Here is a 19756-nt window from a genome sequence, read left to right as displayed (position 1 = left end):
TACTGCCTGTTGTAGTGTGCTATTTTGACCGCTAGACGTCACTAACAACCCAGTAAAAAAATTATGGCTGACCTCTAACCCAGGTGAATTCAATTAAAAAATATTGATAAAATGCTTCTCGATGAGGATAGAACTCTGGACAATATTAACTGCGACCCGCCTGTCGTAAAGTGACTTTAAGTCTGTAAATTACAAAATGAGTGATTCAGAAGACACGAAAGTAAGTAAAGAATGTTTATGTCAATTTTTGTTTTGTTTACCGGCAGTTTAATGCAGTATTAGATATTACATGGTGGTGTCAACATAATCTGTTTTTTTAAAGCCTTCAATTGCTAGATCTAACACTTATTCACCTGTATATGTCCAGTAAAAGTACTTTATTGTTACAAATAAAAGAAAAAAACTATCAGTCAGTGACTTCATTTTAGTTTGTTGGGTGGGCAACATTGTTTGACACTTTGAGTCATCTGTTAAAAAGAGGAGAGACTGCATCTAAATGCAAGCTAAATGTATAATTCTGGTCATGATTGTGCATTTGAAATTCAGTTTGAAGTACAGTGAGAATATTTGAAAAGTGCAAATGAAGTAGATTTTACATGCAAACCGATTGTTGACAATATAGTACTAGTTTTGAACGCTCTGGGTCTCCTATTGAAATGTACCCGAGCTCTCTGCCTTCAATTCCAATGACGTGGCTACGTGCTACTGTGTTGTCAACAGGTGGTTGAATCCGAGGCTTCCCAGCAGCCGGAATGGCCCGAAAATGGAGGCGAGTGGAGCGAAGAGGATGCAGAAGGCAGCATGGATTGCGGCCTCTTGCAGGCCATGGCGGAGGACGACGAAGACATCGATGTCTTCAATGACGAGACTTTCGGAATGGGTCTGTTGACATTTTCCTTTGGTACTTCTTAACGCCCAACAAATCCCAGACCATTGTACTCATGGTTGGAACGTTGCCTCAATTTTATTTAACTACCACTGTAGGAAAATGACCCCCGCACAATTTATAACATTCCATCACTAAAATAGTGAAAACGCATGTGTTAAAGATGGGGTCGGGAACCTTTTTGACGAAGAGAGCCACAAACAATTCATATTTTCCAATGTTATTCCTTGTGAGCCAGACTACGAATTTAAAAGTCAAAATACATGCATGTAAACGAGTGTCTTTTCAAATTTTTTGTTGTAATTTCCCCACTTTTAAAGTGGAAAATATGAGTTTAAAAAAAAAAAGATTCTTATGCTGTTGTCAATGAAAGAATGCATTCCAGAAGAGTCTACTGCAAAAAAGTGTCAATTAAAGCAGTTCTAGATGTAATATATCAGTTCTGTCACTAATGGTTTCCATATTTTAGCTCACAGGTTAGCAAAGAGCCAGATGCACTCATCACAAGAGCCGCATATGGCTCCAGAGCCATAGGTTCTCTACCCCTGTGTTAAAATATCTATTTTTTTCTGTTTGTTAGACATCGATGAACCAGTGACCACAGATGGTGCCAACAACGGTCTTCTGGAATTCCGGGAGCTTCCGCCCAAGCCTCCAACACCACCGCCGGACCCCCGGCCATCGCCCCCTCCTGGTTCACCCTCGCCACCCAGACGGGCGCCCCAGTACATGCGACGAGGTCCAAGGAGGTTGCCAAGCAGGGGCCAGATTTTTGAAGACCCCGCCGTTATGAGGATTGTGGAAGGACGGCCGACCATAAAGGTGGGTTTTTTGGACATATTTGTTTTTTTTCCTTGCCATGTCCTTGTTTTATATTTATTTATTTTACTTCAGAGTGTTGATAGCGCCATAGTGGATTACGGGAAGATCATGTTTCACCCTACAATTGACAATGTAAGTCTTATTCTGGTTGAACTTTTTATTTATTATTTTTGATCTTTTGAATTTTTTGTCCTCTCAGTTGGTGCCACCATCTAACAGAAAAACTAGAAGGGTCTCTGAATCCATACTGCAGGTATTGTTTTGTTTAGCCATTGAATCAACTTAAAGTATATACTACATGCACAATGCCTATAACCAAAAATTATTTTTTTCTCTTAGATTGTATTTTTATCTTATAGCATTTATCGGGGGGTTGTTTGAAATAGTAAAATGCATCAATCCTCTAAATCAATTTGGTCTATGCAAGCAAATGTATTGCATTCACTTTATATTTTTCATGAAAAATATGAATAAGGAGATGGTAAATTAAATAGCCTATTTAAAATAGGTGATTTTTTTCATTAAAGCTTTTTGCCTTACGATTTATAAAAATACTATTCCGAGGATTTGGAGAGTTTTGACTTTTCTAAATGATTAGTTTTTGCCAACAAATTCCTTTTTGGTGAACAGAATAACAAAAAAAAATCACAGAAAATAATTTGGACGAATGCTGGAGCAGTTAAATCCTCAGTTTTTTGGTCAGATTCCCAACTTTGGCGACTTTGTACAAGTATTTTTGATCAAAACACTTAATCCTGCATTGTTCCAAATGCAGCATTTTCACTTAATCAATATTGTGTGATTCATAAAATAACAGGTTTGCCCATTCACTTGTACGTGGAGCTGCAAAATACAGTTCTGAAGGCCCCAATTGCTCCTCCATGTACCAGTTTTAGACCCCTTCTAGGTCTTATGGTTGAAATTTGTTCTCCTGCTGTTTTAGGACAGTGCTATAGTGTGTGTGATTGAAGGCCACGCAGACAGAGGACGCCCACTGACTCCAAGCTTCGTGAACCCTGCTTCCTGCTTCAGGGGCCCGAGATGGCCGGAACCCAGGGACCTCTACTCAAGGCGCCACTTTAGCCCCAGAGGCCCGTCGCCGCCGGAGAACTCCTTTTTGATACCGAGTCCTGCTTTCTCACCTCAACCGTTGACTCCGAGGCAGCACTTCAACCAGGTGCCGCCTCCGGTCAGTTTTATTGATCCCAACAGTCCGATTTTACAAATGGCTTTTTGTCACTCAGCCTGGAGGATTCGTGTATCCCCCCAGTCGACCGTGCCCCGCCACCCCTAAATTGATGCAGCTTCAATTCGGGCCCAACTCGCCTAGGCCAGCCCAGTTTTACAGTCCTTCGGCTAATCCGGAGCCACACTTCAGGTTGTCATACCTCACATTTGGTCAGAATTTTTTCAAACCTAGTCATTTAAGTGACAACTGTCCAACTTTCAGGTACCCGGGCCCAGTCACGCAACTCCACCCGCAACATAAACGTTTACTTAACCAAAAACAGCGTACGTTCCCGAGGTGGGTTGTTTTCCGGTTTTGACTTTGGTAAAACAAGATGATAGCTGTATTTATTTAACTTCTTAACATGTAGAAAACCAGATGATCAAGATCCTTACTGCAATCTAATGACCGCCAAGGAAAAGGAATGGATCATCCGGCTGCAGATGATTCAGCTGCAAAGCGAAAACCCATACCTTGACGATTACTACTACCAGGTTCAGAGACTGCATTTTCATCCTCTTTTTATTTTTATTTTTTTATTTGTTTAATTCAAATCATGCTATTTGTCTTTTAGGAGTACTATAGGCGAGTAGAGGCTAAGCTGGCAGAGGAGGAGCTAGGGATCAGGAGCAAGAAGGAGACCCCCAAACTTACAACGCCTTACATCACGAAAACAGACGCATATACACCAGGTTAGCCACACTATTATGTTAGAGGAGGAAGCCTGTTGGGGTATGCAAACGGTGCCCCTGGGGAAAGAACACTACTTGACTACTCAAAGAATAAAAACATGACTTAAAAGTTGGACGTCTTTTGCAGTGTTGCATATTGAAGGCTCCTTGGGTCAAGTGGCGGTGTCCACTTGCTACTCTCCTCGTCATGCCATCGGCGCCGTTCACGCGGTCCAAGCTCACAGTCCACACGAGGTGCCTTTTTTTTTTTTACAGCATTTTTTTTTTTTTAAACTACCTAATTTTCCCTCCTTAATCGCCACTTTCTGCATCAGCCACAGGAGCAAAAAGACACCAGATGCCAGCGATTAGAACTTTTGAGTGAGATTGAAAAGGTGAGTGTTTTAAAACACTGTTCTTTTTGGTTCCTCTCGCCATTCTTCATTTTGAATTATTTCTATTTCTAGCTTTATATCGACATGTTAGATTTGGAGGAGATGATTAGGACCAAGACCTCCATTTTGCCCGAGTCTGAAGAGAGGAGGTTGATGGAAAAGAGCCAGAGGAAAGTGGAGCACATCTACAGCAAAATGCAGCAATATGGCGTCCTGTGAGTTGTCTTCAAACTGGATACATTTCAACTAGTATTCATTATTTTCCCTCCTAATTTTAGTGACTCAGCAGAGGGCTTCCTCCCCTTCCTGGTGGTCTCCAAAGGCAAGAAACTCCTTGCCCGACTTTTGCCGTTTGTGAAACGTGATCTTGCTCTGGACATCCTGCGGATCATCACGTCCAACCTTCCCACGCTGATGAGTAGAGATACGGACGAGGTTCAGTCGTTTCATGGAGTTTCTTATTTTTGGGTGGTTTTCCCCTGGTTAACATTGACTTTTTTTGTGCTTTAGGACCTTCCAATTCTCTACCCTCCTCTTCGAAATGTGATCGAAGGCTTGGCCTTTAGTCAGCTGATTGGAATCCTCAGAGTTATGACCTCATCGGAGACCCTGTCCACCAACGAATGTCTGGCGCTGGTGTGCCAGAATAAGGTCTAGGCAATTATCACTTACTGTTTTTTGGCTGTTTGACTGTATTAATTGCATTTCTTTTTCAGTTTGGTCTCTCCTTACTGTACGCTTTGCTGTCGCACGGAGAAAAGTTATTGTCCTCTGGTGTTCCACTGGAGCCCAGCATTGGTGACTTTGAGACATGGTATTACTTTTGAGTTTTGATCACATGTGGTTTATTCAATAGATTTATTTAGATTTGACTGGCAGGTACTAGACACTACAATGTTTTATTTTTCCCAATGCTATTTAGTAATCTACACTCGAGGTCAAATGTAACAGTATCCACATCTAACAAGAACATTAGATCTACTGGGCATTTCATTACGAAATGCTCATAATAAATAACCTCGTATCCTATCAATTGATGAATATTTAGCCCTTAGAGGCCCTATATTATATATTATGTTGACAAAAGCGTTTTATTCAGCACTGTTTATGATTGTGGACCCAATCAGGGCTATGCCAAGAACTAGTTGTGTTAGGTAAATTAAAAATCTGTAGTCAGAAGTGTAAAATGATTTAATTCAAATTTAATTTAAAAATCTATCTTGGGGTCTTAAATGCAGAAAAATGTACACCATTTCTTGTTTTTGACTGACTCTAATTTTTATCGACTGCCTACTGTTTTAAAAAAATCTATTAAATTAGCCATTTAACCTTAGTTTCCAAATCAAAAGCCTTCATTGTCATTGTACACAGCTGTGTATAACGAAATTGGTGGCGATATTTTCGTTATATGCAGCTGTGTATAACATCAAGGGATTTCAAATTAAATTTGTTTTCTTTTAGGAAATAAAGAAACATCAGATTTTTGAGTACATTTCTATTTTGATTATTTACTTTATGTTTTGCAATATTGCCCATTTCTTTGATTCGGACTATTTCTCTCCCACTGTCAGGACAGACACAATCTTCCATGTGGCAGGTCAGCTTTCGCAGTGTTCACTGGTGGAGCCGCTTTTGCTGCCTTCCAACCTTTTGACGCTCTTCTGCCGCTACTTGGACAAGCGCACTGTGCACCAGCTCAAAAGCAACATGGAGTAAGCCAACCATCATTTGATGCATAATGCCAAACACTAAAACATATCACTTGTGTTCAGGTCTGCCACTGGAGGTCTGGCACTCCCGTCTTGAGTCGTAAAGAATCGGACGCAACTTGTATACAGTAATGTAAAATACTTTTTGAGTCTTATTTCTACCTCACATTTGTGCACACAGACTGTTTCCTTTTTATATTTTCTTAAATTTAATTTGTATTCTACGGTTACAAATCAAAGTCTTTTTGTCCATTTTTGTATATATCTGAGGACTTGTGTAGTAATATTTGATTATAAGGTAAACTTATTTTTTTTTTTGTAAAAAGAATCCTTTAATGTGACCTGTTTATTCATTTGGAAATAGGACTGATAAAATGTCACCCTTGTAGAGCACTTGCAGTATAAATAAAAAAAAATTATAAACTGTTTGGAGGGAATATTTTCTAGAACGAAGATGCCGTGTTGACTTTGAGCCAAACAAGTTGGTGTTCTTTGCTAAGACGCAGACATGCGACATTCCTCGAAAGATGGCGGGATGGGAGAAATGGTTGACTTTTAATGAGGAACGCAAGGTAGTGCAGTTGTGAAGCAAAAAGAAAGTAGTTAAAAAGCTTAATTGGAAACTAAAATGGAGTTTTAAACTTGTAGACTGGGGACAATAGTGGCATTTTAACAGTATTTAATGGCCTCTTATTTGATGGCCATGTTTTGCATCCACATTTTTGTTTTAATTTGGTTTTACTCCCCATATTAGGTAGTAGAATTCAGTCTATCAGTTTTCAGCAAATTTTTCCAATTTGTTAGCTAAAGTTGAAAAGTTTACGGACTAAAAAAATGTTCAAATCCTGTTTTGAGTGTATACTAAGTATTTTGTAATTTGTTTGTGCTAATGAAAATGGAATAAGTAAATGTATTTTTACATTGACAGAGATTAATGTTCAATTCATTTTAAAGGGGAGGATTGAATATGAATGAGTATAAAATGCTGCTAGATGCTCAAATTTTTTGAGTGGAGGTGTTGCTAGTTTTTTATTTTTGAATGACGGTTAAGAAGGAGTTAGTCTGTCAAAATGACAATCGCAATGCTTTCATGTCTTGACGTTGTGGGTTTGTAACGCAAGTGCGGAGTGAGTTCTGTGCAGAAGCCAAGTATGCGAGAGGTCTGGGCGGACCAAGAGGTGGGATGTTAACCTCTCTGTGACCCCATGAGGAAGAGGATTTGGACACCCAGTGAGGAATCTAAGTTAAAGGTGAGATTTCTTCCTCTTTTTAGTTGCCCTTTCATATTGCTGGATGGAAAAGTTGCGAATGGGGCACCTGGTGTGAGTTATGTTGTGCGTATGGACAGATGTGACAACATGGAAAGTTAAAGATCTGCTCTCATGGTTGCTATGGAGGTGATTGTCAGATCTGGTCAATTCTGTCACAATTGAATGCCTTATTTACTTTTGGTCACGTTTTAGTTTTGAATTGTTGTACTATGTTCTGTATATGTACACATTTGACACATTAAGCCACATTTTATGTGGTTTTAACTGTGATATGTCACTTTCTCATGTTTCAAAGATGTATTAAAATGCTTTACTCTCGAATATCGCAGACTTGTCAACATTTTTATTCATTGCGGCTATTGGCGGTTTCTAGATGTCCAATCCAGTTGAACTAATCTGAAGTTTAGTTGCTGCTGGCCACTCATTTCAAATGGATTGGTGCTCTACTATTGACATACCACGAAAGAGAAACTTATTTGGATGTCTATCACCGTCAATGACTCTTAAAAAGACTGCAGTTTGATTTACAAATTGAAATTGATGTTATAATGTGCAGTTTTGAATCAATTTGTATGAATTTAATCATATACATTTCATTGCATGTGAAAATTGAAAAACTTTTTTTTCCATTGTTTTTTTAAACTAATGTATAAAATGAGATATAAAAGTTAACATTTATAATGAGGTATGCCACGTTTTGTCTTTTTAAATATATTTTTTAACCTCTTTTAGGTGTCACCTTGAAATATAGAAAAACATAAAATTAAGATCATACAAATGCAAATCGTCTCGACCTAAATTCATTTCAAAATATGCCATTTCAAGTTTAGTGAATTTAATGTTCCTTTAATGCAAAGTTAATTTTGTACTTAAATTCTAAATAAAAATAAGGTGCATGAACTTTTTCCCTCTATTAAAAAAACTCAATGTTCCAACTATGTAGTATTAATCAAAGAGAACACCCCTGACACAACTTCAAAGATGCTCTTAAATTTGTTTTCTCCCCCAAACAGGAGGGATTGCATACAGAGTTCCTCACTCACTGTCCAAAAGTCTTCTCTTTGCTCCTCCAACTTTCTCTCAAGTGTAAATGCGCTTAATTGGTCACTTTACGTGTACGTGCCTACAACATTGGCGTAGATTTAAGGGCTCGTGGGAGGAGCAAAGCATCCAGAGTGTATAACACACGCTAACCGCAGGCAATATTGCACACTCCTCTTCAGTGACTTTAAGTCATACATGTGATTTTTTTTTTGTTTTTGGTTTGTTTTTGGCAGTTTCCACATCCAAGATGGGTGGATACTTGGTTTTGGAGAGTGTGATGATCTTGTTGGTGGTGCATAGTGCACACAGTGGGGGTGAGTAAATATCATGGAAAAAAAAAAAATATATATATATATACCCAATTTATATTTATTTATTTAAGATTGTATCATGTGTTTTTCAGTAACTTTGAAAATAAAAATAAAAACACAGGTACACAGTATTCACAAGTCAAAATTAAATCAATGGCACCACACATTGAGATGTCACTCATGAATTTATCAATTTTTTCAGTTTATTTTAAATATTTCTCTAAAATCTTGATGACATTTATTTCTAAAATGTACATTTAAGTTTTTTTCTTTTTGGGTTGGTATATTATTTTAAATAATAAACTTTTTTTAAGGCATTTATTAATATAAATAGTTGAATTCCAGTGGGATTTTTTAACAGCCAAAAAATAGCAAATTATGGTTGATATCTTTTAATTTTTGGGGGGACTTTTTTTTTAGAAACAATTGATTATACAACGATGCTGAATCATAATTAATCAACAAAAGCCTGTATTGTCAACATACACAGCTGCGGATAACGAAATTGGTGATGCTACTCCACACAGTGCGTAATATAAGTAATGTAAAAATTTAAAAGTTACGTCCGGACAAGGTAAATTCTAAAATATTTCACAATCTAAGATATTGCACATTGTCGTCATTGCACACCCTAAAGTGGTCCGAATGTAACATTTGCTGCAAAGTGAACACATTTCTACATTGGGACAACAATGCACTTTGTTTATGCAACTTTATATTAGTGAATTTTGCAGCAATACATTCACAATTCATTTCTCTGAGTGCTAAACTTCAAATTTTACCCTCTGAACACAAAAACCCATGTTTGATACATTACGTTATTTAAAAAAAAACATTTGTTGACTACATTATACTAGTTAAATTGACCCACTAGTTAGTATTTAACTGCTTTGTAAATCCCTCATTTTGATTCCCTACAATATTTTACAAATGGTTATATTGTACGCATCAGCTTTATGTTTGCAATATTGTGCCAGTGCACTTGTTTTGTCCATGTCCCGCGAACGCAGTAACCTGTTCTCACTTGAAATAAATGTCTTTTTCAAACGCTGAGGTTTGCCTGAGAAATTTGTAAAGAGCGTGTGAAGCGGAAATCTTAGCAACCGTGCCCGTGTTGTCCCGAGACGGCATATTCCGCTTTCCCTGCGGCCTATCAAAGGTGGCCGAGCTTCGCTAGCAGTAGCCGTCTAAATTTGACATGCCGCTGCGAGCTGGCGGGAAAATGGTTTTACGGCCTCTGCACAGTTGCCGCATTGAAGGACGTTTTTGCTTTCAAAATATCTGTGATGGGTGGTGACTTTATTTATGAGATTCGGTGGTTAAAGTTTCTTATTTATGACTAAAATGAGATGTTCTCTATTTAAGGGTACAGTGCTGGTGTGTCGGGGGTCCCTAATGGCCAGGAACCGCACTTTAACGGTGAGTTGATTGATGTCACAAATTGTGTAGTGTAATATTGACAAAATTAATTAGCAACTTAAAACTGTTCATTTAAAATTCATTGGATTGTCAATTTATTTTTTTGGATTTCCCCCATTTTATTTGATAATGTAGATCTTTAAGCATAAGTCGTAAATTGTTAATTTAAGAATTATTTTTGACTGGGCAACAAACATTCAAAATTTAAAATTAATTGAGAACTTATTGGATAGTCAATTTTTTATTTTTTTTATTCCCTCATTTTATTTGATAATGTAGATCTCAATTTTTTTCGGGCTCAATCTTAAACCTATTTTTCTTTAAATTAGATTTTTTTTATGACTTCAATGATTTTTTCAAGCATATTACAAGTCGTAAAATGTTAATTTACAAATTAGGGATTAATTTCAAATAGTTAAAAGTGATTAAAATAGGCAGTTCATTCCTCTGAGAAAATATGCATTTTAAATAAAAAATGACCATTCCCTTCATTTGCAAACATTTAATTTTATTCTAAAATGCAAATATTCTTTTTGCTCTAGGCAGGAAACCGCACAACAATGGAGGTGCTGGAAGAATCCCTCAAGGTTTGACTCATTGGATGCCATTGACATCTATTGCTGTCTGTAACGGCTAATGTGTTATTTTTTTTCCATGGCGCAGGTGCGCAGAATGGATATGGTGGTTACCCCAACAAAGGAGTCGGTAAATAAATATTGCTTATGTAGATGAATGATGTGGAACTGACTCACTATTTGGTCTTGATTCCAATTTAATTGAATTTCAAGGCTATGGGAGACCTGCTGGGCTGACCCCTGGAGCCTTGATGAAAGGTTATTTCATTCATTTTTTTTCAGTGTATTTTTGCCTCTAGTGCTGTATGAAAATTACCATGTATATTTCCATAATGATATAAAACAGTCTATTAGTATTTTACATTCATGCAATGTAAATTTTGGCCCGCAAATGATGTATAATTTGCTTTGACTTGTTACATTGATGGGAATCAGGTCTCCTTTTGAAAGTAAGCAATAAGCTCACCCTGCCAATCATATGGGAATAGTGCATCCAAGTCAATTGAAAATGTTGAGTACTGCAGTCTTTACAATTGCACGTATTCGTCGATAATTAGATGACTTTACATTTGAGCAGATGAATATAAATTAAAAAAGGAGAAAGCTGTTTTTTAATTTTTTTCCCCCAAAAAATAATTTGAAATATACCTATCTTAAGATTCTTTTTACATATTACAGAACGCTAATTTCCACACTGTACATATTTTTAAAGGTTACGGAGCAGGAACAAGAGGACCAAGCGGATGGCCACAAGGTAGTCAGACAAACACCATTTTAAACACTTCAAGCACCCCCCATCGCCTGTCCAGCCATTGAGTAATACTACCGTTTCAGGATATGGAAATCAAGCTGTTCCAATCAACCAACATCCAGTTAAAGCCAATGGTGGGCTTCTTTTTAAGATTTTTTTTTTTGGTGATTCAAGGTTTTAATGTCAGCTGTCCTTTATTTTACAGGCTACAGAGGTAACCCTGGTGCATTTGCTGGTCTAGGAAATAAAGGCAACGTTTCTTTTCAATCAAAGAGTTGTTGTCAATTGCCTATTCTAACAATTGAACTTTGTCTGCTCAAGGTTATGGAGGTGCTGCTAATGGACCTCAACATGGAAACAAAGGCCCAATGAAGGGTGAGTTTAGCATTTTAGCAGTTATTGGAAGATCTAAAATTATATTTTATTAGGTTATGGACCTGCTACTGGTGCTCTCGGTGCAAATGGCATCAAGCCAATTGGTAAATTCCCAAATACTTGACCAATCCACTTGGAGATTAAAGTACTTATTCATTTTAGTATAATAAAAATCTCTACCCTTTATAGGTTATGGACGCAACGGACATGCCAATAAAGGTTATGGTAAGGACATAAAAAAACGTTTCTAGCTATTCTGTGATTACATACCAAACAAGGATACTTCTCTTTTCTAGGATATGGAGCAAAAGCTGGTGTACCCAACAGAGCTGGAAACAATGGTAATATATGGGAAACCATAAATTTAGAGTTAGGAAATTTGTCATCTGATAGTAGAAGTATGCATTGTAATTGGCAGGCTTGGGGGGAGCAGGCCAGAAACCCATGAAACCATATGGCAGCTACGGATCAGGTGATAAATGGTCTTCGTTGTTTTGCGCCAAAGTCATCGTTAACTTGAATTTGATTCTCGATAAGGACCGGGTATGTCGGCCTTTCGGGGTCAGGGGGCGCCACAGCTGGCCAGGAACCCGGGCAAAGGTGCACCTCTTTTGAAATCTAGACTCCATATCTATAATAGTCGTTTCTTCAAATTGCCTGATGGCCTTTGTGTTTGAATTTTCAGGATATGGCAATACTGGTTACGCTCCTCAACCGATGGCTGGTGAGTAAACTGGAACATTCACAGATCATCAATCTCTTCCAAGTAAATAAGGCCTAGTCGTAAATTCAGTCCGCCCTTTTCGTTAGGCTTTCTTGGTGGTTATGGCGGTGCTGGAATGGGTCTGGGACCACGCTATGGTAATGGAGGAATGAAAGGACCAAAACCAGGTGGGAGCGGTATTACCGTCAGGCCCCCCAAAAAAAATGTCGATACTATTGTTCACAATGTTTTATATGTTCAGCCTACAATGGGGCTGCAGCAGGTGTACCCAGAAGACAGGGTCTACCTCCTAATGGTGAGCTAACAACACCCACATATCAGCATTGATAGACTTAGCAAGTACTTTGAAAGTAAAGGTACTGTTACATTTGGATTAGAAAATATGAGTAATAGTTTTTATTGTTTTGGATTCTTAAGGTTATGGTGGCACCAACTATCCTGTAAAAGCAGGTATGATAGATTCATAACTGCATATGCGCATATGAATATGCATGTGAAGTCATTGAAATGTGCTAAGTTTGATGTCATCCTCTTGTAGGGTTCGGCAATAATCCAAATGGCATTGGTGTGAAGCCCAATGGTAAGGATCACATTATCTATTTAAATTAAAGATGTAACTATAGTCATAAAAAACAATATTTTGTTTGCAGGATATGGAGGACACAGAGGAGGTACCACGGAATGCAGGAATATTTTATTAAAGTATGCATAATCAGTAGTATTTATAATGTGTGGCCCTTGTAAATCCAGGTTTTGGACCTGCTGCTCTTCCCCATGGATATGGAGCCAAACCCAATGGTAGTGGTTAACAATTAGCCCTATGTGTAATTTGAGAAAATGGTGTATTCATGGTCTGATTTTGAAGGTTATGGACCTGGAGCTGCTGGCAACAAAGGATATGGAGCTCAGCCCAATGGTGACTTCCATGAACATTAACACTCAAGCACTGGTAGACTGTTTAAATGTTATACTATTTTGTCAGGACCTGGAAATGGAGCGCCACTGGGATCTGGAAATAAACTCAATGGCGAGTATCAGGAATTGTTGAACATCAACCTGGTTTTCTTGGCATCTGCTTAGGGTCAGTAAATAAATTCTGGGTGCTTGCAGGATATGGAGCAGGAGGAATGGGACCTGCCTCACTTCCACAGAAAATCAAAGGTGTCGGACCGGCGTCACCTGGTCAAGGTAGGTTTTTGAGATCCAAACCAGGATAAACCATAACACATTTAATTATATATATGCAGGCAATGGTGGTTTTACTGGCATAGCAAATCCAGTGCCAAACTCTGGTAAGCAAAAGTATGATCTGGAAAGGGAAGTTTTCATCTATAATAGCTTTGTTCTGTCATGTTTTCCCTTTCAGGATTTGGCCACTCGCCGTACGTGAAAGGTCCAAAGAGGCCAGGTGCACCCAACGGAATTGGTTTGAAAGGTGACTTGGTGTCACCACAGCAACCGGGATCACCGATGCAGGAGGTCCCCCAACCTCAGCGACCCATCGTTGAAGGCGATGCCGTTCCGGCGCCAGAACCTACCAGTGGCCGTCTGGTTTTGGTGACTCAAGACCAACACCAAAAGCTGCCATTACTCGTACCGCAAATGAAAAACTACATGCCGCTACAGGAGGCACCTGCGCACCTGCCAGTTTTCCCTCAGGGCAAACCACCTAAACGAGGGCCCGAATCTTCACCTGGGTCCGGCCCCGTTAGACCAATGGACAAGAGTTTTAAGCCCCTCCCTTATGATAATGGACCTGCTCCTATACCAATGGGGGAGATACCCCCTCAAGGCAAGTTACGTGAACTTAAACACTGTGTAAGACGTAAAGTTTGCTGTGTCTTGAAACTAAACTAACATGTAATGTAAACTGTTATTGACATGATGCCTAATGGTGCTTTTAAGTATGGTTGCATTCAAATATTTAGAATTGTAAGTTAATCTTTTTTTAAATTATTTGGTCACTCTGTCTTCCAATTTAGAGAATGGAGGTGGACCTTCAATCCCCAAAGGACAAGGAGGGAAAGCGGGAAAACCTGGTAAATGTCCAATTTAATGATTGAAGTTTAATTTTCATTTGTTGCATTATTTTGAGATTAATGCAATTTTTTGGGTAGATTGTGTCCCTGGAGGTCCGAATGGGCAATGGATGAAAGTACCAAGACCAGGTAAACTGATAATTATGCAGTCTTACATATGTAGTGTCAAATGACTTTTTAAAAAAATATAACAATTATTTTCCTGAAAAATGATCATTTTAGACTATAATGCAGGAGCTGGACCTTCAGGGAACCCCAACACCAAAGGTAATACATGGACTAATGTGGTTTTGATAAACATGCATGTTGCTATGATAAATATTAAAAAATAAAGACAGAAATTATAAAGTGTACTGTATAAATTATAAAAATCATAAGCAGTTCAGAAAATGAAATGGGGAAAAAAACTATTAAAAGGAGAGTTTTCTATTCACAGTTAAGATGCTGTTGATGTCAAACAATAAATATGATAAATAATTGCTTCCAATTTGTCAGGTTACGGGACAGGAGCTGGTTTTCCCAACAGATTTGCCGCTAAACCTGGTAAATTTGTATCACTTTCCATTTTTAAATACACTCACACTGCATTACCATTTTATATCTGCATGTATAAAGGTTATGGAGTTGGAAGTTATGCTGGCCCTTTGAATGGATATGGAACTGGTATGTATACATGTACATCTATGTGTATGATTGTATATGTATGTGAATGTATATGGAACTGGTATTTATACATGTACATCTGTGTATGATTGTATACGTATGTTTATATATGTATGTGAATGTATATGAAACCGGTGTGTATGCATGTACATTTATGTGTATGTATGTATATGTATGTTAATGTATATGTATATATGTAGTATGTATATATATTTCAGACACGTTTATTTATATATTTATTAACTTATCTATTACCTATGTATTTATGTCTAAAATGTCTTTTCCTGTGTCTGTATTCTCGCCCCCTTGCTATTGTGACAATGAAATTTCCCAAATATGGGATCTAATCTAATCTAAATTAATCTAATCTAGGTTTGATTGTGCCAACTCGGTAATACTACTTCACTTGTTTCTTAGGTACTGGATATCCGAATTCAGGCCAACCGCAACAGCCACGTAAGTCATCTATGACAAAAGCACTTAAATTAATCATTAAAAAAAACATTCTTTTGCTTTTTTAGTTTATAGACAAGGCGCCTACCTTGGTGGAACTGGCTATGTTAAAGGAAACTCCAATCCAGGTCTGTTTTTTTTTTTCAAATAGTATATAATTTTTAAGTGTACTTTGAAAATATGTTTTTGTTGTTGCTTATAGATCAGTATTTATTATATATATTTTTAACTAATTCAGTAGTTTTTTTAAGATTCATATAAGAATATATTTTTTGTATAATGATTTAAAAAAAAAGAAGAATTACACAAGTCAGCATTTCAAAAATGTTTATCTTCCACTTTTACATTTTTCCAGATCCGGGTCAGGGTCTACCAACACCAGATGCAAAATCAGCTCCATTAAGTCAGTCTTAAACAGATGTTACCTTTGAGAATTTTGTGTTAATAGATGTTTCTGAGTTGGCAGATGGCGGCATGAATGTTCCTTACAATCCTGTGCCTGCGCTTCCAACTGGAATAGATGGTAAGACATGCAGACTCTTTTGAACTGTACTCAAAGTCAACGATCATGTTTTGATGCTGTCTATTGGCCAGGGGCCGGTCAAACTGACCCACAGCCAGCCGGACTCGCTCCAAATGGGAAACAAGGCCCGGTTTATGGTGGTATGGTTGTCCTCATCTGTAGCTTTCTTTTTTTTTTTTTTATAGTTACATATCTTTACAAAACTAATCTCTTAGGAATGGAGGCTTTACCGTACAGTGGTCCAGCCGTGCCTGGCCCTGAGAACGCCAAGTACGGTAGGTTTTTCCTCAATTTCAGCTAATGAATTATGTTATTGAAAATTTTATATTGTACATATACATATACACATATACATACATATACATACATATACACACATATACATACATATACATATATACACTTATACATATCAATATACACACATATACATACATATACACACATATACATACATATACACACATATACATACATATACACATATACATACATATACACATACATATACATTTACATATACATATACATACATACATATACATACATATACATATACATATACATATACATATACATATACATATACATATACATATACATATACATATACATATACATATACATATACATATACATATACATATACATATACATATACATATACATATACATATACATATACATATACATACACATATACATATACATATACATATACATATACATATACATATACATATACATATACATATACATATACATATACATATACATATACATATACATATACATATACATATACACATACACATACACATACACATACACATTCACATACACATACACATACACATACACATACACATACACATACATATACATATACATATACATATACATATACACATACATACATATACATATACACACATTTACTTACATATACACACATTTACATACATATACACACATAAACATACATATAATTAACTCCTTTTCTACTATTGACAAAACAAGTTGTCTAACTCATTAAAATTGAAGAGGATGCTCTTCTTTCAGTGCCATTAATATATTAATTTTTTTAACCATAACATTTATAAAAGAAAAATATTTTAATGACAAAAAGAGTAAATCCTTAAAAGAATACCTAAATGTATTTCTCTTAATATGTCAATACAACATTTAAAAAAAGAAATGAAAATACAGTTAAAAATAAAAGTAAATGTAATGGAAAAATTTCTGTTCAGCCAATAATTTAAATGAGGGCTGTATACATGTTTAATCCTCTCTTTTTGGGCACTGATTCAGGTATTGGCGGCTTGCAGTTTGGTGGCAACCCACAGGCGGGAAATAATAAAGGAAATTACGGTATGTCGAATTTGAACTTGCTGATGTCAAATCTGGAAATGACAGTGCCCATTTTGTCTGTGGATTTAAAATAAAACATGATTATGTCAAATTCCAGGCGGAGCTAATACAGGCGGTCTTCCAGCACAATACGGTAAATAAGGATTTTTCAGAAGCAACAAATGCTCACCTTCTGAATACAATTCATCCTTTCTTTTCAGGCTATGACGGTAGTTACCCCAATGTTGGCCACCCCAATGTTGGCCACCATCTTGGTCTTGGTAGCAATGGACACATGGCTGGCAAATATGGTGAGTCATCTCCCCTTAAAAGATGTCGTCTACACATCCCGATTGCCATTTCTGCCGCAGGTTATGGTAGAATACCTCATGAAGCTCAACCCGTTGGGTTCGTTCCTCAAATGGAAACTCCTGGTGAAGGCCCATATGGTGAACATCTTCTAAATCAAAGTATGCCGAACAAGCAAAAATGACAACATGTTGCATTCCATCTCAGGTCCAGTGGCTTTACCATACCAACAAGGTTCTCCTGACTATGGAACCAATGGGAATTATGGTGAGATCTCTCAAAATAGGACTTAAGAATCCAGTTCTGCTGGGTTTTAAGTGGACTGTCTTTGTGGTTCTCAGGTGCTGATGGTTCCTATGGCCCACAAGGTCTTGACGACGCAGGAAAACACGGATTGCACCACCAGAGACAACTTCAAACTTCAGATACTCGACCAGGTAGTGCACAAGATTTCAGTTGTTTTTGCAAGAGAGTTTTGAGTAGGATTTTGGTTCACCTTGAACAGGTTCACCATATGAATCGAGACCAGATGTGACTCAGAATAACAATGGTATGACTTCCATCTTCCATTTTGTGAACATGTTTTGGGCTAATGCACCATTTTTTTCCGCCTTTTTAGACAATGTGGGTTATATAAGTGGAACCAAACTGCAGCCTGAAGGTAACGACTTAAATTGTCAAAGGCGAATAAAATGTCCACAGCGGTCCAACGTGATGTTTTTCTCTAAGTGATTTCGCTGCCCTCGGCGCCCACCCAAGCTCCGATGGACCCTGCCTACACGCCGCGAGGAGTGGACCAGCTACAATCCGACGCCCCGTCCAATTCTGACTCGCCTCGTGCGCCAGAGAAGACGCAGCACCTCAAGCTGAATTTTAACTCGCAAGGTTAAAAACCTCCTTAATCAGACAGAATCGGTTCAAAATTTGACCGTTTTTTTTTCGTCTTCAGGGTCGAAGAACAACAAGTATGACTTGAACGGATTCTTTGGGAACAGCGGCTACCAAGGTGAGAATTAATTATAGAACTGCCAACGTTTACCAGCAACGTGTACAAAAAAAAGCTCAAAATTAGCTAATTTTCTAATGCCTTTCTAATAGTTGGATTTTTTTTTCAATATTTAATTCTTAATAAGAAATTATAAACTTAAACAACAATTGCGTTTTCATTTTGTGGACATTTTGAACACACGTTTTTGAAAAAAAAAAAGGTGAGCTCTGTACTTAGAATATTAAAAAATTGATGTTATGAATACTGCAAAACTTGGAGCATGACGTTGCAATTTGAATTAATTCTAAGTTAAAATAGCGAGCAAAACATGAAAACTTAACTTTTTTTTCATGGGAAAAAAAACATTGATTATTTTTCTCATTTTGATATAAAATGTATATATATATATATATATAGTAGTTTAGTAAGGACTTTCATAGTAAACTAACTGATGATTCATAGTATTTGGCAGCTCTGTAATTATGTCCAACAAATGTTTAATTGATGTTTCCTCCCACAGGTTAACACCACAATTATCGTTCCTGTGTTATTGTCTGATCGTTATCATCAATTCCTGATTGTAAATTGAGTTTTATTTACCCCTTGTGTAGTCTTTTAAAACATTTTGGTCACCGTTTATTGTAACCAATACATACCTCTTGTGTCCTGCACTTGTTCACGGCAAACGCTTGTGTCCTCTACTTGTGTTTTTGATTGCTATTTCTATATAAAAACCAAATGCGCTCTAATTTATTTTGCATGTTTTTTTTAATTTTATTTTTATTTTCATGGTTTGTGGTAAGAATGTGGTCTTTTTGTACAGTGTTTGAGCGATTAAAATCAAAGACACACTGGAGCGTTGTGTGTGTTTGAGACTACATTTTGTAACTAAATTTTAAAATTTGGGGACATTTGTACGTTCTCTTGAAGACAAACCAGAATATTTTCAGAATTTACAGAATGTTTTTTTTCAGACCTTTCATCAGTCAGATGAATGAATAGGTCTTAAAACTAATGAGCAAAGATGTTTATAGTATATTTATTCAATGGCACATTTGAGTGAAGTGGCTTATAATTGGGATTTTGTTAGTATAACATTGAAAATGGTGCGAAAAGGAAGGTGATTGGTTGGAATCTGTATGCTGTTAAATCAAGGAAATTTCATTGTTATTGTGAAAATGGGTGGAAATGGGAAAATTGTTCAATTCCCAAAATGGCAGGAATATTGAGTATGTTAACCTAAGAAAACC

At 37.1% G+C, this 19756-nt stretch overlaps 2 protein-coding genes and 1 long non-coding RNA gene across 3 annotated transcripts; all 3 read left to right on the top strand.

The window, feature by feature from the left end:
• Positions 1-61: 61 nt before the first annotated feature.
• On the top strand, positions 62-6137 carry patl2 (PAT1 homolog 2). Its single transcript, XM_077738978.1, has 18 exons — positions 62-220; positions 721-880; positions 1467-1708; positions 1781-1840; positions 1908-1961; positions 2652-2885; positions 2953-3086; positions 3159-3233; positions 3307-3430; positions 3511-3628; positions 3756-3862; positions 3943-4002; positions 4075-4217; positions 4281-4437; positions 4513-4653; positions 4719-4816; positions 5574-5714; positions 5775-6137. The coding sequence occupies exons 1-18, from the start codon at positions 197-199 to the stop codon at positions 5806-5808; spliced, it is 2106 nt and encodes a 701-aa protein (XP_077595104.1). The 5' UTR covers positions 62-196; the 3' UTR covers positions 5809-6137.
• Positions 6138-12008: 5871 nt separating this feature from the next.
• LOC144211269 (uncharacterized) lies at positions 12009-12340 on the top strand. Its single transcript, XR_013329568.1, has 3 exons — positions 12009-12057; positions 12143-12181; positions 12268-12340. It is a non-coding gene; the product is annotated as an uncharacterized LOC144211269 (long non-coding RNA).
• An 88-nt stretch (positions 12341-12428) lies between these two features.
• LOC144211967 (uncharacterized) lies at positions 12429-19357 on the top strand. The gene is made up of 29 exons (XM_077739545.1): positions 12429-12476; positions 12720-12746; positions 12832-12852; positions 12932-12979; positions 13047-13212; positions 13262-13369; positions 13429-13473; positions 13548-13973; positions 14164-14220; positions 14299-14349; positions 14443-14487; positions 14716-14763; positions 14836-14883; positions 15301-15339; positions 15405-15464; positions 15692-15739; positions 15803-15859; positions 15931-15999; positions 16075-16134; positions 17171-17230; positions 17328-17363; positions 17431-17520; positions 17581-17658; positions 17726-17785; positions 17860-17955; positions 18138-18179; positions 18248-18403; positions 18468-18524; positions 19027-19357. The coding sequence occupies exons 1-29, from the start codon at positions 12429-12431 to the stop codon at positions 19029-19031; spliced, it is 2151 nt and encodes a 716-aa protein (XP_077595671.1). The 3' UTR covers positions 19032-19357.
• The last annotated feature ends 399 nt before the right edge of the window (positions 19358-19756 follow it).

This window comes from Stigmatopora nigra, chromosome 18 (assembly GCF_051989575.1).
Source record: "Stigmatopora nigra isolate UIUO_SnigA chromosome 18, RoL_Snig_1.1, whole genome shotgun sequence".
Taxonomy (NCBI): domain Eukaryota; kingdom Metazoa; phylum Chordata; class Actinopteri; order Syngnathiformes; family Syngnathidae; genus Stigmatopora; species Stigmatopora nigra.
Note: the sequence above shows the minus strand (reverse complement) of the source record. Positions and strands in the feature narration are given on the sequence as shown.